This window comes from Alligator mississippiensis, chromosome 12 (genome assembly GCF_030867095.1).
Source record: "Alligator mississippiensis isolate rAllMis1 chromosome 12, rAllMis1, whole genome shotgun sequence".
In the NCBI taxonomy this organism is placed as follows: domain Eukaryota; kingdom Metazoa; phylum Chordata; order Crocodylia; family Alligatoridae; genus Alligator; species Alligator mississippiensis.
In genome coordinates this window covers 57,748,968-57,774,178 of record NC_081835.1, presented here as the reverse complement: position 1 = coordinate 57,774,178, position 25,211 = coordinate 57,748,968, and the positions used below count along the sequence as shown (strand labels likewise).

General features: G+C 43.9%; 1 protein-coding gene across 4 annotated transcripts; it reads right to left on the bottom strand.

The window, feature by feature from the left end:
* Positions 1-790: 790 nt before the first annotated feature.
* Positions 791-24,985, bottom strand: ODF2 (outer dense fiber of sperm tails 2). 4 transcript variants are annotated; one of them, XM_019475813.2, is made up of 20 exons: positions 24,777-24,985; positions 23,067-23,151; positions 19,218-19,343; positions 18,387-18,557; positions 16,734-16,900; positions 15,431-15,560; positions 14,938-15,069; positions 13,955-14,029; positions 12,663-12,734; positions 11,590-11,706; positions 10,168-10,353; positions 9,385-9,494; positions 8,708-8,843; positions 7,789-7,899; positions 6,983-7,087; positions 6,170-6,328; positions 5,193-5,293; positions 3,991-4,153; positions 3,167-3,292; positions 791-2,233 (listed from the first exon to the last, which is right to left on the bottom strand). In XM_019475813.2, exons 1-20 carry the CDS (start codon positions 24,968-24,970, stop codon positions 2,060-2,062), a joined length of 2,640 nt encoding a protein of 879 aa, XP_019331358.1. In that variant the 5' UTR covers positions 24,971-24,985; the 3' UTR covers positions 791-2,059. The 4 variants fall into 4 exon arrangements, with proteins under 4 accessions (XP_019331358.1, XP_019331361.1, XP_019331360.1 ...); XM_019475816.2 differs by lacking the exon at positions 24,777-24,985 and adding an exon at positions 21,088-21,202 and having other exon boundaries at positions 23,067-23,156; XM_019475815.2 differs by lacking the exon at positions 24,777-24,985 and adding an exon at positions 21,088-21,253 and having other exon boundaries at positions 23,067-23,152.
* Positions 24,986-25,211: the final 226 nt, after the last annotated feature.

The window sequence follows — 25,211 nt, the reverse complement described above, 5'->3', positions numbered from 1 at the left end:
AGCCCTAGTGAGCAACTCCTCTGTTCTGTCCTGTTGGCAACAAAAAAAGTTCATGACAATCCCACGCCCAGAGCAGATGAAGCAGTCGGCTCCTTAGGCAAGGAACACACAAGCTGGGAAGGAATGTCCTATGGTGAACTCAAGGTATGGTTGTGATTAGTTCATGAACTAAAAGGTTCAGCTGAGTAACAAATAGGATCTTGTAATAATATGCCCTCAGAGTAGCGTTCCTATGATTTTGTATACACTTCTACTGTATTTGATTCAAGGGTAGTCAAGGTAGATGCTAGATCAGGGGTGGGCAATTATTTTGGGTAGAGGGCCGCTTACTGAGCTTTGGCAAGCTATCAAGGGCCGTAGGACAGGCAGCCAGGGGCAGATAAATATTCATTTTCTAAATTTTTTAGGGGCCCTGGGGGCTGGATAGAATGGCGTGGTAGGCTGCATCAGGCTCGTGGGCCACATTTTGGCCACCCCATTCTAGGTGTTTTTGAAGAAAGCAGTAGAGTTTATTTAAAAAAAAAAAAGCCCCCCGGGGTAGGAATCGTCTCAACTGACTTCAGCAGAACATTCCAATATGCTCATGGAGGCAAGACTCACCCCAAAAGGGCTTCAGAAAGTAATGTAGTAAGCAACAAAGATGGCCAGTAGACAAATCCTGGGTCATATTTCTGATCATCTTTACAATGTGAATAACATTTAAAATCTATAATGTTCAGAACTTCAGCTGTGTAATGAAAGGGAAAAAGAATAAGAGACAATACACAAAATGAAGCACAGAAGTCACACACACAATTTTCTTAAGTTTAATAGTTTTATCATAGCACCTTTTTTATTTTTTTTTAAGTTATGCATTAAAAATGGAACTCTCAAATACTGATTTAAAAATGCTTACCGCAAATATTCCATTGATGACTGCACCTCATATAAATAATTACAAAAAATATAAAAACAGCAACACATTTTGGGATAAAATTATTATGGAACAAGAATTATTTACTTTTTTTTTTTTTTTTTTTTTTTTTAAGAACAGCTGCTTCTCCGCATATTCCGGAGCAAACCTTGTTTCAGCAATGTGCAAGTTGGCTTAGAGGATAAAATCAAACGTCTCAGACTCTCATCAACCAATTTAGGACCCAAGCCTGCATTTCATACGTGCTCAGAACTCCCAATGTGTTCAAACTGGGGCAATTCTTCAAGGCCCATTAAAGTTAATAAGACTCATCCCACTGACTTCAAATGGCTTTGGCGCAGTCTCTGGGATGGGAATGCAGGATCAGGCAATCAGGGTAGGTAGAGTGGAAGCATTAAATACACACAAACACACACATCAAGCTTAAGATACAGGATGAGATATCAAGTTCGTGACTCAAGGCAAGACATCTTAAAGTAGTTTAATTGTTTCCCCAGTATAAAATTGCTTATATAAAAAATACAAACACACAGCCATGTAGATAACCAGGAGAAAATCCACTTGAAGTATGGATCCCAGGCACTTAATGATCACTTTATTGGGTTCACATTTCTACTGGTGGCATTATCTCCTGATATCTCATTGTTCAATTTTATCAGCACAGGATGTGAGAATTAAAAACAAAAAACATGATCTCCACATAAGAAAACAATTTCAGATAGAAAGAGTGGAAAGGAAGGAATGGGGCCCTTGGAAAAACTTTAAAAAGTATCCAAACATGACAAGCGGAAAAGCTGGCCAGAATAGATACAAGACATGGAAACACTTGGATAGAAATTTAACAGACTAAAAAAATTAAATAATAAAAAGTGTTCCCCTCCTCATGCTTCATATTTTGGGGCATGGCTTCTGAGGTAATAATCTCCACTTCTGAAAACTATTATGGATGCCCCTACCTCACCTTCCTGGCATATGACACTTCAGCTCAATCTCACCCAAGCAACGAGATGATGATGACAACCGACAATGATGATGACACCTCCCTATAAAGACTCTGAAATCCCAGCAACTTTTCTAGAAGAGATATGGCTTTGAAATAGGGCTCCTTCTGCAGCTCTCAATTGCAAAGGGGCAAGGAGGAAACTCTTACGGAGGGGATCGAGAACGGATAGGAGAGCTCAGTAAGGCACTTTCCCCAAAGACGTTGGCATAAGAGGATTTGAGGAACTGGACGTAGTTCTGCATGCTGCGGTTAGTGCTTTCGGACTGCTCCAGGCGATCCTTTAAGTCTTGCAGACGGCTTTCATGCCGGCGCTCTGCCTGCATGAAGAGGCACAAGACAGAGATGAAGGACAGAGACTTTTTCCTATCGTGTTCATTTTAAGCTTAGTTCTTGCAATCATCTGGATTTTTGGGAAGTATTAACAGCTTGCAACAGACACCACAAGGCATTACAAACAAACAAACAAAACCCAAAAACCAACCCCCTATTGTTCATTTACTCAATTCTAATTTCAGTAACCAACTTGTGACCAATTCACCAGACTGCAGGCAATCGGAATTTGAAGTTCTAACATTCCAACAGATTAACAGTTTGGAAAAAGCCTCTAAACCCTTCTCCATGAAGAAACACAGGAAGCATCACCTGCCATAGGCCAGTTCCAGAACCGAAGTCAAACGTGACAAAAAATTGGGAGACTGCACGAGACATCCCTTTCAACAGAGAGATCCTCTTTCTTGAAAGAACATATTTCTAGGCTCCCTCACACATTTAACACCAGCTTGTTTGTAGTAATTCCCAAATCACCAGTAAATAAGCAAAAGAGAGAACCCAGCCCTGTATGTTTGATTTAGATCAGAGACGGGCAATTATTTCGGACTGAGGGCCGCATACTGAGTTTTGGCGAGCCATCGAGGGCCGCATGACAGGCAGCCAGGGGCAGATGATTATTAATTTTCTAAATTTTTTAGGGGCCCTGTGGGCCAGAGATGAATGGCCTGGTGGGCCACACCCAGCCTGCAGGCTGCATTTTGCCCACCCCTGATTTAAACAGTCTGCACCTTGAGGAAGAAACCACGTTCCTTCATGTTTCATACACCACCATGCATGCCAATTGTGTTTAATCTCCACCCCAGACACAGATTCACAGCAACGAAGTTACTGTGCACTTCTTTTCAGCAAAATTATGGGATTTCACACTCCTACCATAAAGAAGATGTTGCTAATGTATCATTCCCCTTTCAAAAACTCACATCATCTTTGCTCCGACGCAACTGATTCAAATCAGTTTTTGTCCTGCTCAGCTGGGTCTCCAAATCCAACATCTTGGACTGGGCTGTCCTCTCTCTTGATGCTGCTCGCTCCCTTGTTTGTTCTACCTACAAGTATTAGCAAGCCAATGACATTTATTTTGGCAAGCAGGATGTCTGTACAAGTTGGTTTTCCCCTCAGAGGCCCAAGAGAACCAAACAAATTCTTATCTGCCAGAGTCACTAACAGGAAGTAGTGACAGAAGTCTGGCATTTCCCCTTTTGTTTTTGTCTTCTAGAGACAAGGGCCCAGATTTCAAGTGCTCAGGCCAATGGTTCACAAGCTCCTCAGATTCAAGGCACCCCTTGAGAAATGCCAGCTCTTCGTTTTCACTCATTTTTTAACTAGAGATAAAAGAGTAGATGAATTCTTCTGTTACAAAGAACTCAGGAAGACCACAACAGGTCAGAATGTTTTTGACACTATGGATTCCTGTGTGAAAATTCTGGGCTCATCTTGTGAATCACATTTATACACCCAACAGTGCTAACAGTGTACTCTGCAGCACCCTTGAATGGGTCTCAAGGCACCACAGGGTGCCACCACAGCACCATGGCTGAAAAATCACTAGCTTAAGCATTTAATTCCCATTGTCATCGACAGCATTTTTGCTTTCTACTGGTAATAAAGCAACAGGAAGTAAAATTAGGAAATTGATGATGGACTGATGGGGAAACAGCTTTCAACAGCGGTAGCATGCAGAACTTGCCTGGTATAGGAGGAGAGCAGCCATGAAAAGTTTATTAAAACACAAGAAGTTACTAACTTGTCTCTTGGCGTCTTCAAGAGCCATCTCCAGCTGGCGTGCCAAGGAGCTGCACTCTCGTGTTTTCTCCTCCAGTCGCAGTTGAGACTGATGGATAGACTCCTCTCTTTTTGCTATGACTTGAAGGAATTCTATATTCTGTGCACTTGTTGTCTCTAGTTTCCTGGGTTCAGACAGGGAAGTAAAGAACTGTATTCATTTTTTAACACATTTTTTTTCAGCATGACTGTCTGTCAAGTAACCAGCTGCTAAGAAGCCAAATTATTCTACATCTTTCTCTATAGGTTTGAGATCCTGACCTTGAAAGAGAATTCTACATTTACTTCTCATCCCAAAGAATTTCAAGGCAGAACGGCATGTAGGGACATACTAAGAACATTCATGGATCTGTCCTTGCCACAACTTCATCAATAAAAAGATTATCAGAAACACCAAGATACAGCAAGCTAAGAATTGCTATGGCAGATCATAGTAGTGGCTGATTCGACTAATCTACCATCTAATTCAGGTTTCCTGTCTCCTAATTGTCAGTGACAGATGCTTTTGAGAGATGTGCAAAAGACTATAGTGAGTAATTACAAATTGCTGTCTCAGACTGACTTAAAAATGTCCTCCTCTATGAAACATGGGTGAACCAGACCCCTTTGTTTTTATGATTTTTCTGATGTCTCACGTCTGCAGATGGCTTCAGTGTGGCCTACAGAGGATTCCACTAAGATTACATAACACACTGCAGGACTGAAGGTTCACTAAAGATGCGGACTCATTAAGAGCCAACCTGAACCTTCTTGGACTAGATAAAAATAATTTATCCTATGTTCATGTGTGCATTTGGTATTTCCATTTTGCAAAAGGGAGCAAGAAATAGCAGAGCAAAGGATGCACTCAGAGTATTTTCAAACTTGCTACAGCAAGAAAATACTCAAAAAGAAACAATAATGAGAGGAGGGGAAGGGCAAGGAAGTAACCCAGCTTCCAAGTACACCTAGCCTTTGTAGCTTCTGGATACTTAAACAAGTTTAAGTTTAAGTTTTTGCTATTCTCCTATCCCTTACAAACGTTCTTATAGGAACAGAGTCCTGTGCAAATAAAATGACAACCAGGCAAGCCAACTGCTATCAATGCCTGAAAAAGGGATGGGAGGTCACCAGGGAAGGGGAAGAGGCAGGCAGAGCCAGCATATCAGCCACGTGTTTTCTAACCTCTCCAGCTCCTCCACCTTCAGGATCAGCTGTTTGTTCTCTTCCTGGGCCGACTGGTACTTCTCCCTTGTCATATCCATTTTGTCTCCTTGGAGTTCAATCTAAAATGACAAAAGAGACCTTGTGTAGGAGATCACACCCCCAAGAGCAGCCACAAAAATTAGGTGCTGCTCTCAGGCATGAGGTAATGCACAGGCATAAACATTCAATTTATGGTTCTGGAGCCCTGAAGGGAATTGAGAAAACAGTATGAGAAGCAAAGAAGTTCACTCCAATTTCTGGTTTCTCCAGCTATGTTTAGACATCATGAAATATTTCTTCCACATCACACGCAACTGGCCAGGTAACACAAAGTGCTTGCTAGCAGAGCAGCCACCTGTAAGCACAGCGACGCATGCAGATTAGAAACAGCCTTACGTGCAAGCCCAAGCCCATTAAGAACTCAGAACATTAAATATTGAGAAAGTTGCATAGGATTACTGAAGCAAAGCATGCCACTCTGCAGAGACAGTTCACAGCCCCCTTTGGCCTGACTGCAGAAGTTCTGGCTCTCTGTACCATTATACCATCTGCACATTCCCTATGGGAAAAAGGGAGCAGGGGACAAGAAAAGGTAAAGGCACTGAAGAGTTAGTGAGTGGACAACTAAGTGAGAAAGGCAGCTAGGACACTGGAAGAAACAGAAGCACTTGTAGGCACATATGAATGCTGCCCATGCTGCTCTTCAAGACCCAACAGAAGTTCTACACTAAATAGTTCAAAAGCTCTGATATAGCAAGGACTACTCCCAGTCAGATTATCTTCCTAGACAAAGGCATGTCACACATCTTTATTTTGCAGCGCACACGTTTTAATGATTTCAAAAAGAGACAAGAACAGAGACAAAGTCTGAACCTTCTTGTGACTAGAAACTCATCTTGGATCTCGACTCATCTTGAATCTCGACTTGAAGGTCGTCCTTTTTGCCAGTCCCTTACCCGCTGACGAAGATCCGTAATCATGGCAGACAGATCCATGTTCTTTTTCTCGTAACTTTGGAGTTGAATCTGACATTCTGCCAACTTCGTCTCTGTTATCTTCAGGATATCGGGTAGCTTCTCCAGTTCAACAAGCTGGGTGTGGAACTGCTTACGAGCCTATGGCAGGGAGAGGAATAGAAGTGCAGAGTTGTCTGACACAGGCACACACACGGGGCATTTTTTGGAGAAGCCCAGCTAACAAACTGAGACATCAGTGCCATTTCCCAGTAATAAGAGTACCTCAGATCCCTGGCCAATGATGAGAATCTAAGCCCTACAGAAGTGTCACCATAATGAAGATGCCTCCTTCTATTCACCAAGGCATTCTTTTAGTTTTGGGGATTCCTTACTCCGTGTGAATGACTCAGAAAACCTGAGAGGCCTGAGTAGTACTAGAAGTACCAAGTACTTTTGAAGAAATTATTTCTATGATAGACAACAACGCTCAGGATACATACTGCAGAGTCCATTACTCTGAACACCACCCTCTCCAGGTAAGACCATGCCCTCTGGCAATGTGCACTCCTCAGGCCAAAGCTATGTTAGATGACAAAGGCCCCTACAGTGACATTCAGAAAACTAAATTAATCTTTCATGATGAACAACTAATTTGTACATCCACTCACCCTTGATTTTGAAAGGGGGAGGAAAGGGAGGCACACCTATTTGGAGAACATGTATTTTTCACCACACCTAAAGAGGGATGGAGCCCTGAGGGGGGTGCTATGTATCAGTTTAACATCCCAAGTTATCTGTTAGAGGACTAATTACCATCTCAATCTCTCTATTCATTTCATCCTTTAGCGTCTTATTTTCTTTGTCACACAGTTCAAGTTTAGCAGTCACTTCATCAGCTTCCATTCGGGTCTTCAGCACCTGGACAGAGAGAGAATTAGCACGCATAACCACAGGGTTTTCAGGAATACAGTGCTATGAACCGGACCCAATTACAATTGCTAAAGATCCAATCACAGGATTCTCATGAACCAAAAAACAGGTTCTATCCCAAGCTCTTCAGCTTCTTCCACTCTACTTTTTCAGAACTTCTCCCTCTCTGCTTTGCTTCCCTACCACGATAATACCACCATAAAAGGAGGCAAAGAACTAGCCCTATCACTTGGAAGGACTACAGAAGGTACAGTAAGGATTACACATTTTGCTTTTACATCCATTTCCACTGAGAAACTTGGGGAGTAAAAATAATAGTTCAGATTAATCCTAGACAGCTCCATGCAATGATCAAGATCTTCCCACACAGTTTCTGCTCTGAGCATAGACAACAGGGCTATGCTGAGTAAGGCAACATTTTCAAATCCAGAGCATGACAATGGCAGTCTGCAACTTGCCATTTGAAAACAAAACAAAACGTACAACAAAAACTATGTAAGAAGCATTTACATAGATAGATATCAGGTCTTCATAACTGCAGTAGACTCAAAGCTGGAATGGGGCATCATTCAGCAGCAGGCAAAAAAAATTAAGGTATGAAAGAAAAAAAACAACAAAAACACATGACAGCAAGGAAAGAAAAAGGCGTGCATGAAGGGAGGGGGAAGATGGAGGAGTGAATAAAATACCTGAGACTTATAGGTTTCAATCAGCCCTTCATAGTTCCTGAGAGACGTCTTGAGGTGCTGCACCTCCAGATGTGCTTGGTTCAGTTTTTCCTCCATTGGGAACATACTAGCCTGGAGCGAGAAGACATCTTTTCAAGAAGCAGTGCTTGGAGCGGGACAAATTGCTCTAATCCTAATCTCTAAGGGCAGAGTCTACATGAACTAAAGGATAAAGTTTTCTGCTGGCATATACTGGAAGGACCCCTTAACATCAGTGGAAATTCATTGCCTTCCCAACCATTCTACTCTGTTCTAAATTAAAATACTTTAAAATTAACTGCAGTCACTAGACTAGGGTCATGCTCTGTTTGGACTGAAACTTTTGGGGGAAATACTCATGCCGATCACCTACTACACAAATGGATAGTTACCAGAGGAAACAGCAAGTGCCTGGAAAACAATGGGAGGAATCTTGCCATTCTGGAATGGCAAGTTCAAATCTCCAGCATTAGGAGATGTTGAAGGGGAAGAGTGGCAAATGCTTTGCTGGGATGGTTTACATAGGATGGATCTTGCTGTGGCCTAGAGGTGCAGACCAGATGACCTCAAGGTCCTTCCCAGCCCTACTGTTGCATGGTTCGAGGCTCATCTCTAATGTCACACAAAATAAGCGAAGGATGGAAAGGACTATTTGAACCCCTCTGCCCAACCTTTTCCTGATCCAATTTTACTCTACCACATCTGAGCCAAGGGATGAAAAAATGAATGGTAGATATAATCAATCCAGTTACATTCAGATGCAACTAGGTGTGACATCAATTGGGCCCAAAGGGGATAAATTCCTTTCTCTATCCAGAGAGGAAACAGCAATTCATGCTCATTTCTCCCGTCTAATTCCAGGATCATTAGTGTTTCAGCTTCACAACAGGCAGATTCTGACCTTCAGCCTTTCATTCTCCATTTTGAATGATGTTGCCTCCGTGGCTTGTCGGTGCAGTTTCTCTACCAGAGCATCCCTGTCTTCCCGCATTTTGTCCTCAATGGTGCTCTGCTGCTCCAACAATTCTGTAATACGGCTGCCATGCAAAGGGCAAACTAACCATTAAAGGACACAGGGTTCACTCACTCACTCTACCCATTGGCTGGCTACAGAAATGTCAGTCTGGTTGTTTCAAAGGCAAACAGGCTAATACAATCTGTCTCTGGTTCCCCCCAGTTCATCTGTTACCCAAGGGAAAACTATATGCAATAATACTAATAATATTTTATATGCCCTTCTGCCCCCCAGAAGTCAGCATTAAGTCATGCTACTTTGCCTTTTCATTCAAGCATCTCAAAGTGACTTACATAAACAAGTGTGACTACTTTGTATATTTTACAGAACAGCTAGCAGGCACAGGAATTAAACAATTCATGAATCAGTAAATTAAGGTGGCAGCCAAGAACAGGAATCTGGTCTTTTTTTTGGCCTTCAAATCCTTGCTTAAGCCACTACAGATGCTGCGCCTTCAGCTTTCACACAAACGGTTTTATACCCCATCTTAAAGGCTTAACAAGTACATTTGCGAACTGTTCCTCAAACTCTGTCCTTCCTGGCTCCCTACACAGAGGTTTTACCTGTTCAGCATGACTATCTCCACCTCCAGGTCCGTTTTGTCCTTTACCACTTTGTTATAGCGGCTCCTCCACGACTCCAAAGTGGACAGTGCCTCCGCAACATAAGTGTCCTATCAAACAAGAATGAGGTGGGATGAGAGGAACACAATGGTCAGAAGGTCAGGGGGCAACACTGATATGCAGAGGGTGCACACCAGGGAGGGAGATGAGTGTGAACACCTCAGACTGTAGTCTTTCGGGCTCATCTGCAATATTTGTATACCTTTTCCTTTCCTGATCCTTACCTAATGTAATTTCTTCGACACCATAAGTATCAAGGGAAACACAGGCATCCTTTTTGAAGACTGAATCCAACATTTAGAAAAGCAAAGCAAAACTAAAACCCTGCAAGTGACTGTGGAATCCCAAATCTTGAAAGAAAACCGTTTTGTGCTTTTCAAGTATTTTTCATGTTTTTTTGTTTTGTCTCTTTTCATATAGCCCTGCCAGCTCTAGTCTATTTTCCTTTACTCTGCAAAAGCAGAAGATGATCAGATTTGCTAATTTACTACATGATCTAAATTTAAACACATAAGAAGTGACAGTAAGTACTGACAGCAAAGAAATCTGGTTGTTCTAAAGCATAGTGCAAATGGACTGAGGCCATGGTACAAACATAAAACTCGTTAGATAAAAGAAGCCCCTCACCCTGGGGCTGGTATCAGAAGTCAACAATTTGCCTTTGCACATGCCCCCACACACTCTCAAGGAGGGATTCTTTCCTTCCTCCTCATAACCAACTACCTTTTCTGCTAGCTGGATGTTCAGTTGTTCAGCATATTCTTCACTGCGCTCTGCTCGCTCCTTCTGTGCACGTATGGCTTTCTTCAGGGCCTCTTTATCACGTTCTGCCTTCTGCTTCAGCTCTTTCAGTTGTTCCATGATATGTTCCACCTCCGCCTTATGCTGAGTTCCATTGCGCTCCAAGTTCTGGAAGTGGGGAGAAAAACACAAACCCCACAAAAAGGGCACATGATATGTGGAATACCCTGCAGATCAACTCATCTCCCACCTGCAAATAGAGGGACACAAGTCCTCAAGGAACATGGTCCAGCCTGGAGGTACTGTAATTCTACTTCAGTCAAACATTCCTACTCTAACACTGTGCACCTAATACTTCAAGTGATGAGATGTAAAAAAGCTTGAAAACAGCTCACACTCATGCATAAGCAGAGGGGTAGGGAAGAGGAGGGGGAAAGGCTGTGACGCTGTACTTTCAATCCTAATGTATTACATTGCATTGCTATATGCATAAACAGAGTATACTTCCTTCACGATTTTTATCTCTCGTGGTGTTAGTACATGCAAAGGGCAGAGATTTCATTTTCATTCTCAGTTAACAAGGGGAGCACCTCCTGGGAACGAATTCAGGCAGCACATGCCAAGAATAACCAAAGGTGCAAGTTCATTGTTTGGTTCTGAATTTTCCTACATTAAAAGGCAAAGGCCTGAATGCAAAACTGGTTTGGGTGAGTATCATTTCACTGCCCCTCTAGCCTGACTTTGGGGCCAATACTCTTTGCTATCGCCAGAAAGGTTTTGGAAGAACTCTTCTGCTTTGCAAGAGTACTCCCACTTCATGTAGTAACCTTCGTTCTTAACAGCTGCCCAAGACATACCCAGTCTTCCAAACTTTCAGTTTTCCTAGGAAGACTTCCTTTTCCTCGATGTCCATCTCCCTTGGCTTATATATCTACATATAACCTCATTGCTCAGCAAAATAAAAGCCTTTCCACCAGGTGTGTAAATTTATGGAAATGGTTACACAAGCAAGGTAATCCTTTGTGGCAAGAGTTCTTTTTCCAGACAGCTAATAAAGACTTTTCCTTCTTTTCTAATTCTGTTTAAGCAAGAGTCATCTTTTTAAACATCCTTCAACCAGCTACTTCATATTTCACTTAAAGAAACTTCTAATGAAAAGGTAGTCAACTTAAGCCTGTGATTTTACTTCACACTTGAGAAAACAGAAGTTTAGCTATTACCTAAAATTATGGAAGAAAATGTGTGTAGCAATGGTATAACTGTCACTAGTTGATGCGTGTCAGTTACTGGATAAGCATAGCATAGAACAGACTATGGCAATCATGCTTACTCACCGAATTCAGATGATCAGTATAAAGCACAACTGGGGAATGGTGAAAAAAAAACGAGTCATGCCACACCTACCCGGATCTGGACAGCCAGACGGTTATTCTCAGCTTCTTTATTTCGCAGCTGTGCCTGTAAATGGCCTCTCATAGCTTCCATAGATTTGGATAGTTCACACGCTGTTTTCGCTTGGTCCTATATAGAAAAGAGGACAGAGTTTCCTCACTCCCATAAGCTATGGGAAACAGACAGGGCATTTCCCACCATGCAACAGTTCAGGGCTCTGCTTTGCTAAACAGCTAAAACAGGAAATATTGGTAAGAATACTTAAGACATTCATTTTCTTGGCTGTGGGAACAGAGGCCAGCCACCTCAGTCAAGATAGGCCAGGTTAGCTAGTGGGTAACAGCTCTGAACAGAGAGCAGGGGGGGAGGCCTGGAAACACAACTTACACAGGTTTGGCTTTGAGGAACACGAACAAGAATAAAGCAGCCCTCAGGATCCCTAAGCCAAGTATTGTGCACTGAGATCCTGATGAAGGGTACCTTTTTCTGCTTCATTTCCACAAGCCCTGTTTTTTCTCCCTCTTATGCCCTTGCTTCCAGCTCTTTTTCCAGAACACATTCAGAATTCCTTCATCACCACATTTGACCACCATGCAAGAACTTTTTTTAGACCAAAATACCCCTTGCCGCCATTGCCCATTGTCTTCTCTACTTCCTAAAAATGGTGGAGGACTGGACTTGAAAGTGGGGGAGGCAGGGCATAATGGGACCACAGGAGAAGGAAAACTGTTGGGGCCCAAAGGACCTACTCAGGCCTTGCTACAGGCTTGTCTCTGCCTCTGTACAATTTAAGACCCCACCAAGCAAAGTGCCCTAAGAAATGCTTAGGGAGAAACCATAGGAAACAGCCTGCCCTGAAGTGGCATCTGTCATTCGTGTGCATTGCCTAAAACCTTTATGATGGGCACTTAATACAGTGAAAAACAAATCCAAAATTGTGGGTGGGAATAAGGAAGATGTCTGTAAGGTTTCTTAAACAAGCAGGACCCACAGTATCTTAAATTAATAGTTCCCTTAGATTCCAGACCCACCAAATTTTCTGTTCCAAGACTATCTGAGGAGTTAGAAGAGAAAAGGGAAAATACCTTTTCTGCCTGAATCTGAATGATAAGAGCATCCACCTCCTTCTCTTTCTCCTGTAGCTTCATCTTAAGTTGCTGGAAAACAAGGGAAGGAGGAGGGGAAAAAAAAGACACATTGATCACAAGAAACAAGAGGACTGTTGCCAACACAGTAAGGAAGGGAAATAATTGCATCCCTCTTCAAGTCTGAGCTACAGAACTCTATTTCCATCATCCCCGGTAGCAACACCAGCTTGCATTCTATAGACGGAAGGCTCTAGTGGAAAGACAAGTGCTCAGTACATGTTTTCTATAATAAGGGAGGTGTCTAACAATGACAATTAAGAAGTGAGGCTTTGTTTTGCTAGATGCTGACTAAGCCAGTGGTGTTCAACTTTTTGATGCTACAGGCTGAATGGTGTGGGACTGGTCCGCAGGCCAGATCAGGGCCCTGCCCCATCTCCACTCAGCCCCATACTGCAGAATTGGGTCTGGCAACACCTCCAGCTAACCCCAGTGTGCCCAGATTGGCCCCGAACCACCTCCACATGCCAATCTAGTATGCTACCTGACCCATGGCGCTTCCTAATGGTCCAGAAATCTGGCAGTAGGAGACTGGCAACTGCTGCAACCACTCCCCTGCCACCAAATTTTTAGACTTGTGGGGACCTCTGCAAGCTGGATGGCATAGCTCCATGGACCAGATCTGGCCCATGGGCTGAGGAAGTTCTGCCCCAGACAGCTCACTCTAAGCTTTGACTTCCCTGATGCAGATATTATTATCCCAATTCACCTAAAAGTCTGGCCACATTACCCTTGGTTGCCTCTAGAGGCAACCGGGTTACTTTGAGAATAAGAACTGAAGGACTAAATCCTAAATTGTTTCTTGAATTTTTAACATTTTGCACCAGCAGAAATCAACAAAGTAACTGGTGCTTTTCCTTGCCACATGAAGCAAAGATATTAAAAACTTAGAAACCCTAATTATTGTTCATCTGCTATAACTGTACTGTTGCTGTGTCAGAAATAAAGTTGTGTTTTACACATGGGTCTGAAGGATGCTGTTCAAAACTGAACGCTGTACAACTTATGAAAGACAATTCACTCTAAAACATGGAGGGTTGTTAGCCCTCAAGCATCTCTAAACCCAGTGAGGGGCCAATGCAGTCTTCATCAGTTGAAAAGGTATCTTTATAGCACTTCTCACCGCACCAAGCACCGTATTTTAAAAGAACAAACGTGCAGTCTTCAAAAGTGCTTGGATTCTGTAAAGCTCTACTTCTCCACTCTGTTCAAAGTTTTTTGGTCTGCATTACCGCTTTCTCTGCATCCGAGTCAGCCAGCCTCTTCAGCAGCACCCCTTGCTGTTCCAACAACTTCTGTGCATCTTTCTACAAATGAATCAACAAAGAAGCTTGTATGGAATCTGCCCCAAGAGAATCTGCCTTCTAAGACAAATCCAAGATCTACTTAGGGTCTTTAAGAAGGTTCTGGGAAAAATACCTACTTCCCAACACTAAAATCAACCCTGCTGAGAATCACTGCTACCTTTTTAGTGCTAGCCAACAATGTCATTTTCCTGCCCCCAGAACTTCCATCTTAGAAAGCCCTTATTCCTACCTCCTTTAACCTAGTCAAAGAGGTACTGAAGTGTACAATGATGATTAAAGTTCTTTAAAGGACACACATGGCATCAAACAGTTCCTTTAATGGAATCATGAGTGACTGAGAAAACTGCCCTAGGACTGTTCAATTTGTACTGCTTTGTGCAAAGCCAAACTTCTCTAAGTGGTACTGCTCCTGCAGCTTGTCTAGCATCTACAGAGCCCTTAACATCTTGACGCTACTGGTCAAACATTAGAGGCTGCACTGGAGATCTCTCACAGCACAGGTATAATTGCTTCACATGACAGACTGACTTGACTGTGTTGCCAGAAGCCCCAAGAGGAGACACTATTATAATAGTACGTAACTATGTAGTATAACAGTTCATTTCAGGCTGGGGAATGGTTCTATTATACCAATAAAAGCTGTGCTTTGCCAATACAGCTGAGTCTACATTAAAAGGATTTGGTCACCCTTAGCATAACCAATAAAGCATTCCTAGTGCAGACACTTGCCTAAGCATCACAACATCCCTATGGGGAAGAGGTTACCCCTATTTTTCAGAGCAGAAAACCAAGGCAGGATGAGGTAAAGAGGTCACAAAACACATCAGAAGCAAAGGGATGAGCAGAAGTCACTCCAACCTCTGGTCTCTGACCCCTAGACCCTTTCAGCACATACAGCCCCTGCTCACCTCCCGGTTGTGCTGCTCTCTAAGGAGCTCTCGAAGCGTCCGGTTGGTTTCTTCAAAAGTGCTCAGTTTCTGTAGCAGCAGTTCCTTTTGTCTCGTCAGTGTGTTAATATCTGAGCTAGTCATGTGCTTCTCCTAAGAAACAGGCACGGTTATGTTGTGCTGCAGCACAAATTCTAGTACATGGAAAGAAAGTACCAGAAGGACCATACAAAACACTTGAAGCACAGCAAAACAGCCTGATTGTGTGGCATTAGCAAAAAGGAAATCTGCAGGATGCTGGCTAGTGAACTCCCATATGTAAACTCAAGTGGCTTCAGCATTCACCAAGTCTGGGTTTTAGATCATGGGACATACGAGGTACTGTCAGACACATTGGCAAAGAAAAGCAAGGAGGCTTTTTTTGTTTAACCACCAAACCAGTGTTTCCGTAACAGCTACAGCATAGGAACAGTGAAGCAACAGTGTGGCAAAGTGAACTAATGCCACTACGTACATTTTTGAGTCTCCCAATTGTGTCTTTCAGTGCATGAATCTGTTTGGCTGCTGCAGCTCCATCCATTTCTGTCTCGACTAACTTGGATAGCAAACACTCCTTCTCGTGCTGCAAGTGTCTCTTCTGCAGTCTGCAAAAACAATACAGCCATCAGAGGAAGGAGAGCCCCGTGCAGCTAAGGATGGCAAAAAAAAAAGAACAAAATATCTGTACAGCTTAAAGAAAGCATTGTATTGGGATTTCCGCTCCAAGTGAAAATGAGTAAAACCCACTTAACAGAAGAGCAAAAGGTGGTTGCTACACAAATACTTAACATTCATTACTTTTAATTGCTGAAGGTAGGTTGGGATAGGAAACAATAGATCCTTTACAATCCTTTCACTCTTCAGAGAAATTAAAGTGGACAAATCTGTGGGTTATAGCAAAGCAACCCACATTCTAAGCCCTAAACCACAATACTATAATTTCTAGCCAGAAATGTGCCAGTCAGTGGTAACAGCCAAACAGAGAGGACATCAATACCCACAATGAAAAAAAAAAAAAAACTTCAAAGAGAAAAAGGAAGAGGAAAGTGGCTCATAAAAATCTACCCAAGCCTTAGACACTCTGAAAGTTTCAGGTTCGTTTTTTTTTTACTTCAGCGTCAGGGACAGGGCGAGAGGTCACACCACCTAACATACATGTCTTGCCATTTTCCACTCAGCAAAATGCAGGGAGAACACAGTTACTCGGAAGCAAGTACTATGTCAGCAATACAAGAGATTTTCTACTACCACAAGGAGATGCTAAGGTAAAAACTGGAGAAAAAGGACAGTGCTGCATTGTTAAACAGAAAGCAGGTAAGAAAACATAGGACTCAAAGAGACTCTTGAGCTGCTGAGCCCTGTCCTCAGCCACCACAGGAAACATCATGCGTTCCTACCCTTAAGCCCGTCTCCACCGTTTAGTCCACACAAGACAACCATATACCCTCTAGTTTCCACCCAAGTTTATTCATGTGTTCTTATGTCAACACGGCCCCTCAGCAAAAACAGCATCCTTTTGGATGTTCACTCCTCTGGTGTATTAACAGACACTAACCATATCTTCCCCCAGATAAGAGACTATGAAGTCAACTTATCTGAGGATGGGCAAGGAAGAATGGCAATTCTGCAGTGTCCCTGCAAAACTGCTAGCCAAAGTCCAACCAGGAAAGATTATATCTAAAAGGATACTCAGGACTGGAAAAGACCTCTGAGCCCCCTGCACTGCTCTGCAAATACTATTCTGTTGTGTGAGCACAAGGGATTTAAAGCTACTTTACACAGTAAGATCTTTCTCTTCCTTCATGCGCTCAATATTACGTCGGAGCAGTGTATTTTCATGTTCTGTCTCCACCAGCTCTTGCGTGACCTCATCTAGCTCTTCCTTCTGCTCCTCAAGGAGACGCTTTGTCACTAGCCTCTGTTCTTCCTGTTTCTGCACCTTTGCCTAAGGAAAGAATATTTATGCAGAGCTTCAAATAATATTTATGCAGGTGATTTTACAGAGGTATATTCAGTTCATATCTCTCCCCACCACACTAGCAATGCACAGCAGCTGTGAAACTGTCAGGTGGTGCCGCTACACACTGTTGAAGAACATGAAAGGCTAGCTGTTGAAGATAATTAAGAAGGCTGACCATGAACTTAAGCTGTAATTTAGCCAGTGCTTCAGGCCTAATAATTTCACTCAGAAGAACAGACAGTAGAGGCCATTTGACTAACTGGAAGTTTAAAACTGGTAACATGAATGAGGTTGTGTGTTAAAACTGAACTGCTTAAATATACCCCAAATTCAGTCTGGTTACATCCCATACACGTTCTACCTTACTGCATTTGGCTTAGAGGACTGCTATTTCTTTAAACCAGATGACTGACTCAGTAGGATTTTTATAGCATTGATAAGTGTTTGTACTTATCTATGCTATAAAAACTCCTACAAGTCGATAGCTAAGAATCGACTCAACTAAAAGCCCTATATTTGTTCATACACTTTTCTTGAAATGATGTTGCTCTGTAACTGCAAAGGAACAGCAGTCTGGATCCTCTCCACTTAACATCAAGGTAAGCGGAAAGAAAGGGAAAGGTCCATACTGATAGGGACTCCTGGCACTCCTACAGATCTGTATGTTTTAAATTCTGCATTTGAATCTTAAGGGAGAGTTATTAAAATGTACTGGAGGACCATTTAGATTATACAAGAGAATGCAGTGTCACTGAAATGTGAAGTCTGGTTAACAATTATGCTCTTCCTGGCTGACAAACAAGAAAAATCCCTGAGAATGGGACAGTATTTTAAGATGACACTTTCACCTTTGGGGATGACAATACCTTATAGATTTGAGGCTCTGGTGGGACTGAAACTGAGGCAAAACATTAATCTGTGGCAAAAAGCAGTATGCAATCCATAACAGACCTTATCATTACTAAAATTCCTCCTTCAATCTGTAGCTGAGAAGTAACAACTGAACTTAATGAAAGCCACCTCATTAGCAGATTTCTCTAGTGGAGTGGTTTTCAACCAGAGGACTTCCTTTTAACCTTAGGCTGTCTAAGAGGCCTGCAAAAAATAACTATGATCATCCAAAAACTATGTGAATACCCACACTTACAATTCAAAAGTGTCCACATCTCCATTCAAAATTTCTTAGGGGTCCACAAATGCAAAAAGTTGAAAACCCACTGTTTTACTGCAAGAAGCCCAATAAGTAGTTCAGTCCTTCTCCACTCTATTTAGATTGGTCCCTGAAACCTAGGTATTAGATGGGCTGCACTTTTGCCCTTTCATCAGTTGCATTTTTCATGGGTTGCACTTCTGCCCTGTATTCCAGTCTCTACCTTCTTCTTACCGAGTTCCCTTCTCCTTCAGTCTTATTCTGCCTCATCTGCAAGCCCCTGCTGCAAACATCTCAGGTTCCTTAGCATGGGTCTCTCACCTCATTCTTAAGTGTCCCCACTACATTCATCAGGCTATCAATCCTCTTCTCATATTTGTTCATTTTGCCGTGGATGGCATCCTCCTCATCTGTGGAGAGGTCACTCAGACGCAGCACCGAGAGCAATTTTTCTGAGTCTGGAGGTGTTATTTCCAGGCGATGTGTTGGTCCCTGGTGAGGAAATGATAATGGAGAGCATTTTTAAAGGAGCACACAGCATTTTAACATCAATGCTTCCAAAACCAATATAGAGACTATGAAGCCTCTCTCAAAAAACTACAGGAGTCCTACAAATGTCAAATCTCAAAGGCTAGTAATGCTGAAAAATAAGCCAGCCTTTATCCACCAAAACAGCATGCACAGGAATTAGTTTGATAGTCTAGTATGGATGGGGGAGTTAAAAAAAATTAGGAGATCAAGTTCCAAGTCAACAACAGATGGGAATACAAGCAACAGTTCATTCAGTCCCAATAGGAAAGGCAGCAAGACTCACTGCTTCCTAATAACCTCCCTGTACTCAATCCAAGGCAAGGCCTTTTAGATGACAGAAAATGAAAAAGAAAGGGGAATTTATTTGGCCTTGGAAGTTTAGGGGTTATCAGGAAATAAAGGGGCAGATGGCAATATACAAAATAGGCACAACATGAGCTCCGAGGTCAGACTCTGTTTGTACAAATAAAATTCCAATAGCCAAGAATGATTAAAATGACTGCCAGGTGGCAGCAGAAATCTCAAACAGCTCCCTCCATCCTAAGGCTACTCCTTCCCTCTCCTAATCTCTGTTTAATGCTACAATCCATGTGCCCGAAAAGAAAGTCCACTCAGCCATACCTCCCACTTGTAGGTGGACTCCCGGACAGATGTTTTGCCTGGGGGCATCCAGGGGACCTTAGTTTTCACCCGGACGCTTCGGCGCATGTTCACAGTATCCCCTTTCATTTTCTGTTTGTGTTTTTGCTGAAGAAGAAGAAAGAGAGAAAAAAAAAAGAAGGTAATCCATGTAAGACTTTTTGTAATCAATTACACTTTTAATACTGAAAAAGTTAACGGATACATTCATACAATAATACCACAGAATGCTCCACATGGTACATCAGATCAGAGAGCAGTTGTTGACAGCTCGAAGTGAGGCAGTGCCAAGCACAAAAAATGGTTATTGCTTAGATCAGAGATCACATAGCCAGAATGAAAGCATTCTTGCTATTTGTCAGCCAGGGCTTTTATGACATCACTTGTAGCTCTGCTTTTATGATGCAAGGAGAGCCTTGGCTACAATATGAAAAAATGATCTGGTTGCTCTTTCACACTTTGGGGAGTTAGCTTGCTTGAAAAATATTACAAACCCTTGAGTGAAAACCACCTCATTTCTCTCCTTTGGGCATGTTTTAAATTGTATTCAAGATGAGTGCTTTAAAATATAGCACCTTGGAGGCTGGACATAACTTGAAATGAATCAAACTGGGTCTGATGGCTGTAGCTCAGGGGTGGGCAAAATGTGGCCCGCGGGCCGGATGCGCCCTGCCAGGCCATTCTATCCAGACCGTGGGGACCCTAAAAAATTTACAAAATATTTATCTGCCCCTGGCTGCTTGTCATGCAGCCCTTGATGGCTTGTCAAAACTCAGTAAGCGGCCCTCCGCCCAAAATAATTGCCTGCCCCTGCTGTAGCTGAATCAAGACATCTGAGCTACAGAAAGTGTTCCAAGGATGAAGAGCACATGAAAGATGATCCAAGATCTGACACCAAATCTTAAATGACAACTACAGAGAAAACACGCAGCAAAAAGTCATCTTCAAGCATTAAGCCCTTTTCCAAATAAGCCTAAGGGAAAGCCTTGGAAGAGCCGAGGAGAAGATACTGCCAAAATACTATGTTAGGTACCAACACAAGCAAGTCAGTTGTATGCAAAAGTACTAACAGAGCCTCCTTGCCAATGCCTTGGAGACAAACTTTCACCAGATCAGAGAGAGCTGTCTATGTGCCCAAAGATGGATTTGAATCTAGATTTTTTTTGAGTACCTTTCAATTAATCTGATCCAGGTGAAATTTTAAATTCTCTCTCCACCAGCCTTTTCATCAAGCAAAGAGATGGGCAGAGATCTGGCAAGTTTGTCAAAAAATTCAGTGCAAAAAAAGCTCAATTTTGCCAGGATCTCCATCCAGAAGCAGCATACTACCCCAATGGCCAGGCCCATTTGATTCAGCATGGAAGTCTTCAGCAAAGAATGGTGATAGGCTACCTAACAGCTAAAGAGTGTGGGTGTTTTTCAAGCTCCTGGTTCTGCCACAATTGATTGGGGTGTTCAGTCATATACTTAACATCTCCTCACATCTGTAAAATAGATGGGCTCTCACCTGTCTCATGATGTGGGGAGAGAAGAGTTGAAGTTTAGATGTTTGTAAAACGTTTTAGAATAAGGGAAAAAGGCACCAAGGAGGAAAATGGGGTTATCACGCAACTATACCCTTACATATAACAATCACATAGAAATTGTATAAGGTCAGTCTATTTATAAGATTTCTTAAGCATTGCTTAAAATTCACAGTGAAATGAACGCAGCAAGTCTTATTTTTCTAATCTACTATCTATACATTCAGACACCAAGTGACAGAAACAGACCTTGAAAATTCAGTGGCGCTTCTTGGGCCTTTCAATTTCCTGGCCAATAGCCCTAACAAACACCAACTGCACACTCCTACCTGGCTTTTTGCCGGTGTTGTTTTCTGACCCTTTTTTATATGGACATGGACAGGGGTGTTTTCATCCACATGAACGTGCAAAGGGGGAGATGAGGAGCGGTTCTTCATTGTTCTTCTTCAAACGAGAAAGGGCAATACAATGAAAGGAAACCTGTGAATAAGGAAACTGGAAATAACAACAATTCCTTGCACCCCAGACAAGCTGGACAACTGTCTCTAGTCACTTGTCAGACAGCTACAACTGCTGCAGTGGGTCAAGGTATGCAAGTCACAGTTTGAGCTTCCTTTCAGTGGCACCTGCTGTTCTGGATTACATGCAGCCCTGGTGTAAGAATATGAAGAGTAACTCCACTGGTTTCTATTTAATGCATGGACAACCATGGCCATTCATTTGTACTGAGTGTGGGTAGTACAGATAGTGCAACAATAGAGTTGGAATGGTAGAGGATGTCTGCAAGAGTCAGTGGAGTTTGAAGTCTTAGAGCATGCTTACAAACTAGGGGTGCACCAATAGAGATTTTGGGGGCCGATACCAATAGCCAATTTTGAAGAGGCATATCAGCCAATACTGATCTGATTTCCAATACAGCTGCATGCAGCTGGTAAGTCTGCTGTGGTGAAGGGGGGAGGGAAGGGGCCTGGAAGGGTCAGATCAAGACTCCTGCAGTGAGGAAGGAGTAGGGCTGGAGCAAACGCTGTCCAGCCAGGGTGGGGCGGGGAGCAGGATGGAGCCACGGCTCATCTGGGGGTCACAGAGCAGGGGCTGCCACTGCTACATGCACCCCAGGAGGACATGAGGTGGGGGGCATGTGCCCCCAGGTCTGCACAGGGTGCGGGTGGGGTGGGTTGCACTGCAACTGCAGGCTGGGGCAGTGCCAAGCTCTTCCTGGTGAGGGGGCTGGGCTGGACCAGGCTGCGCTCAGGGCGGGCAGTAGCAGCACTGGGAGAGGGTTACAGGGGGAGCAGCAGCACCCCCAAAATTTGCTGTAGCCCCCCCACCATAGCCCCCTCTCCCAGTGCCACCACCCGGAGCACAGCCCCAACCCAACCCCCCCCCATGCACTAAGAAGAGCCTGGTGCCAATCCCAGCCCCAACCCATAGTTGCAGCCCACCCCACCCGTGCCCCGTTCAGACCCAGGGGCACATGCCCCCCCCTCACCCTCCTCGTGCCCTTCCAGGGTATGCACAGTGACAGAAGCCGCCACCACCCCCAGACAGGCCTCGCCTCTGTCCCATGCCCTGCCCCGCCTTGGCTGGGCAGCACTTGCCCCATCCCCTGTTCCCTCCCTCCTGCACCACAGGGGCCTTGATCTGCACCCCCATTCCCCTTCCGCCACACCAGATTTACCATCTGCACACAGCTCTCCAAGCTGCTGGGCTGCCCTCACCGCCTACATGCTGTGCTGCAGCTGCACACATGCAAGGGCATTTATCAGCCAAATTATCAGCTACATCAGGCTGATTTCTGATACACTCAATTTTCTTTATATCAGTGCTGATCTGATATTGGACGGATATATCTGTGCACCTCTACTACAAACCAACCACTCTGGTTAATACCACCACTTGATTTTTTGAGCAGAGAGTTCAGAACTAGCCTATTAATTTACCAACCTAAAGAATTTAGGGATATAAAGAAAAGCTCACTAAGTCCCTAATCCTGCAAACTTTAACATATGCACTTAACTTAAAGTCAATAGAAAAAATCACAATTCATGACGTTAAGCACATAGGAAGTTTGCAGAATTACAGCTTCAGTTTGTCTCTTCAGACTTCTACTATAAAGTAAAAACACATTTCTGGATTAAATATGGATCCAACACAAAAGAGCAAGACATGGAAACACAAATTTAAATTAATTAACCTTTGTGGTAATTTCTTACTTTATAAAAGCGTGCCTTCAAAACCAAAGCAGTAGCACAAATAGTTCAAGTATGGCATAGAAGAGGTTTATATCCTCCCAGCCCAAATTACTTACAGTTACTATCAAGTTTTCAGCTCCTGGTGACACTTTTCTTTGTGTTGAGACTGAAATTATCTCGTTTTTGCTGGATGAGGGATACCTGACAGTAGATTTAGGAAGTGGGTTACTAACAGAAAAGTGTCTGATTAGAAGACAACCCGTAAACCGAAGCATGTTAAAGCCATTATGTCTAAGCATCCTTCAAAAAATAAACAGCAAAATTTAAGAGATTAAAATAAGCAGCATGATCTTCAGGAACAAGCCTCTAATATTAAGCAATGCTGTATGTGATTTATCCCACAATACAGAATAAGATTCCCAACTCTGGAGAGTAGATTTTTCCATCCCATTCAGCAAGTTACAGCCATACTTCCACAAACTGTTGTATGAAGTAATTGGTACAGGTTATACTTTTTGGCTGTTACCCAAGATTTTGGTGATGATTTTGGTGATTAATACATTAATTTTGTATTACCATGTTCAGTAATTAGTTTGAAGCTCAAGACAAGGTCTGTCTTGACCATCTTATTACCCAAGTAGGTACATTTTGTTCATTTTCTTCATGTCATTAAGGAAAGCCTGGAATTCAATGACAAATTGAAGCAGACAGCTGTCAACTGAATAAAGTTTTGCAAAGCTAGAGACAAGGCAACTTAATTCTTCCTGTTTGGGCAGTAAGTGTAACTCGTTAAGTTTAAGTTACTTGCTATAAAAAAGTAGCAAATTTACCACTGAAGCATCCACAAGGTACAATGCATTTTTAGGGCACTGAATCAGATTTTTGTAGCACACTTATGCTAAGTGAGGTTGTTCTCTACATTTTTTCTAGCTAATTATTTGACTTAACAGTTGTTCTCAGAACTTGCATAACAACCTTCTGCCTCATGGGGCTGACAGGCAACTGCTCCCTGCCCCCAGGCCTGTGTGTACGCGCACACACCCACACCTCCCCCAAACCAGAATCTTTTCAAGTATTTTTCAGTTTGTATTTTATTCAGCACAATGGAAGCCTAAAAGAATTTCACAGAAATAAAGTAAAACTCAGGGATAGTTGTTAACACAGCAGGCAAAAAAACAGTGTTGGTCGTGCAACGTATCTGTCCCATGCTGCCACTTGAAGCAAATCACTGTTAGGAATATTTCAACTCTCCTTCTAACGAGGCTTCGGTTTTTCAGACTTAATCATGAGGTTGGTATTAAAAAAAGGGGAAGAAACATCTCGCCAAACAAGAGTCTCTCAGGGAGAGAGGGAAAAAAAAAAAAAGCAAACCCACAAAACAGGTTTGGCCAAATCAGAGGAAAACAGCAGCTTTGCCAGGGTGAGAGAATTTCACGGGCTGGAAAAGGGACCTGGCAGCTTCGCTTGGCGAGCAAGTGACCGCTGGGCTCCTCTGCTTTTCTTTTCTTTTCTTTTTGGGTGGGGGGGGAGGGAACCCCGTTAGGAGGCAAGAAGCCTTCGTGGGCTGGGGAGACCTTGAGGAGACTTTAGGAGGGGCAGAAAGGGAGCAGGGCGATGCAGCCCCGACTCGCACTCCCGCCGCAAGCCGCCTGCCCGGACATGCGAGCGCTCCCCGCCCCGCCCTGCGGGGTCCCCTCAGCACACCTGGCCCCGCCCCACAGCTCGGGAGGCGCCTCCTCCCGGCCCGTGGGCCAGGGCTGCGCTTGGGCACGGGAGCTCGCGAGGGGCTGGCAGGGCCCGACCCCCACAGGCGCGTCCCCCCTCACCACGCTGCGCCGAGCCGGTCCCGTAGCCGCCGCCTCAAGATCTCGTCGAAGGTGGCGCCATGGAGGCCGCCCGGCCGGGCCCGGGGCGGGGGGCAGCGGCAGGCGCCGGACCCGCCGCAGCAGCAGGGCGAGGAGCCGCTGCCGCCGCTGAACTTCCGGGTCCGCTTCCGGGACGCAGCCCGGCGCTCCCCCATTGGGTGGTTCAAACCCCGCGTGACCCCCCGCTCGTCGCCGCGATTAGCCCCGCGGGCCGCATGGGGGGCGGGAGGGGGCTAGGCCGTGTCACAAGAGCCCGCCCCTTTGGGAGCGGCCCGTCGCTATGGGAACGCGAGGCGGCTTGGGCGGGGATTGGACAGCGGTGGGGGGGCGGGGCTCAGGGAGCACTGGGGGACCCTCCCTTCTCTTCCCTCCCCGTCTTCCCACGAGGCTGAAGCG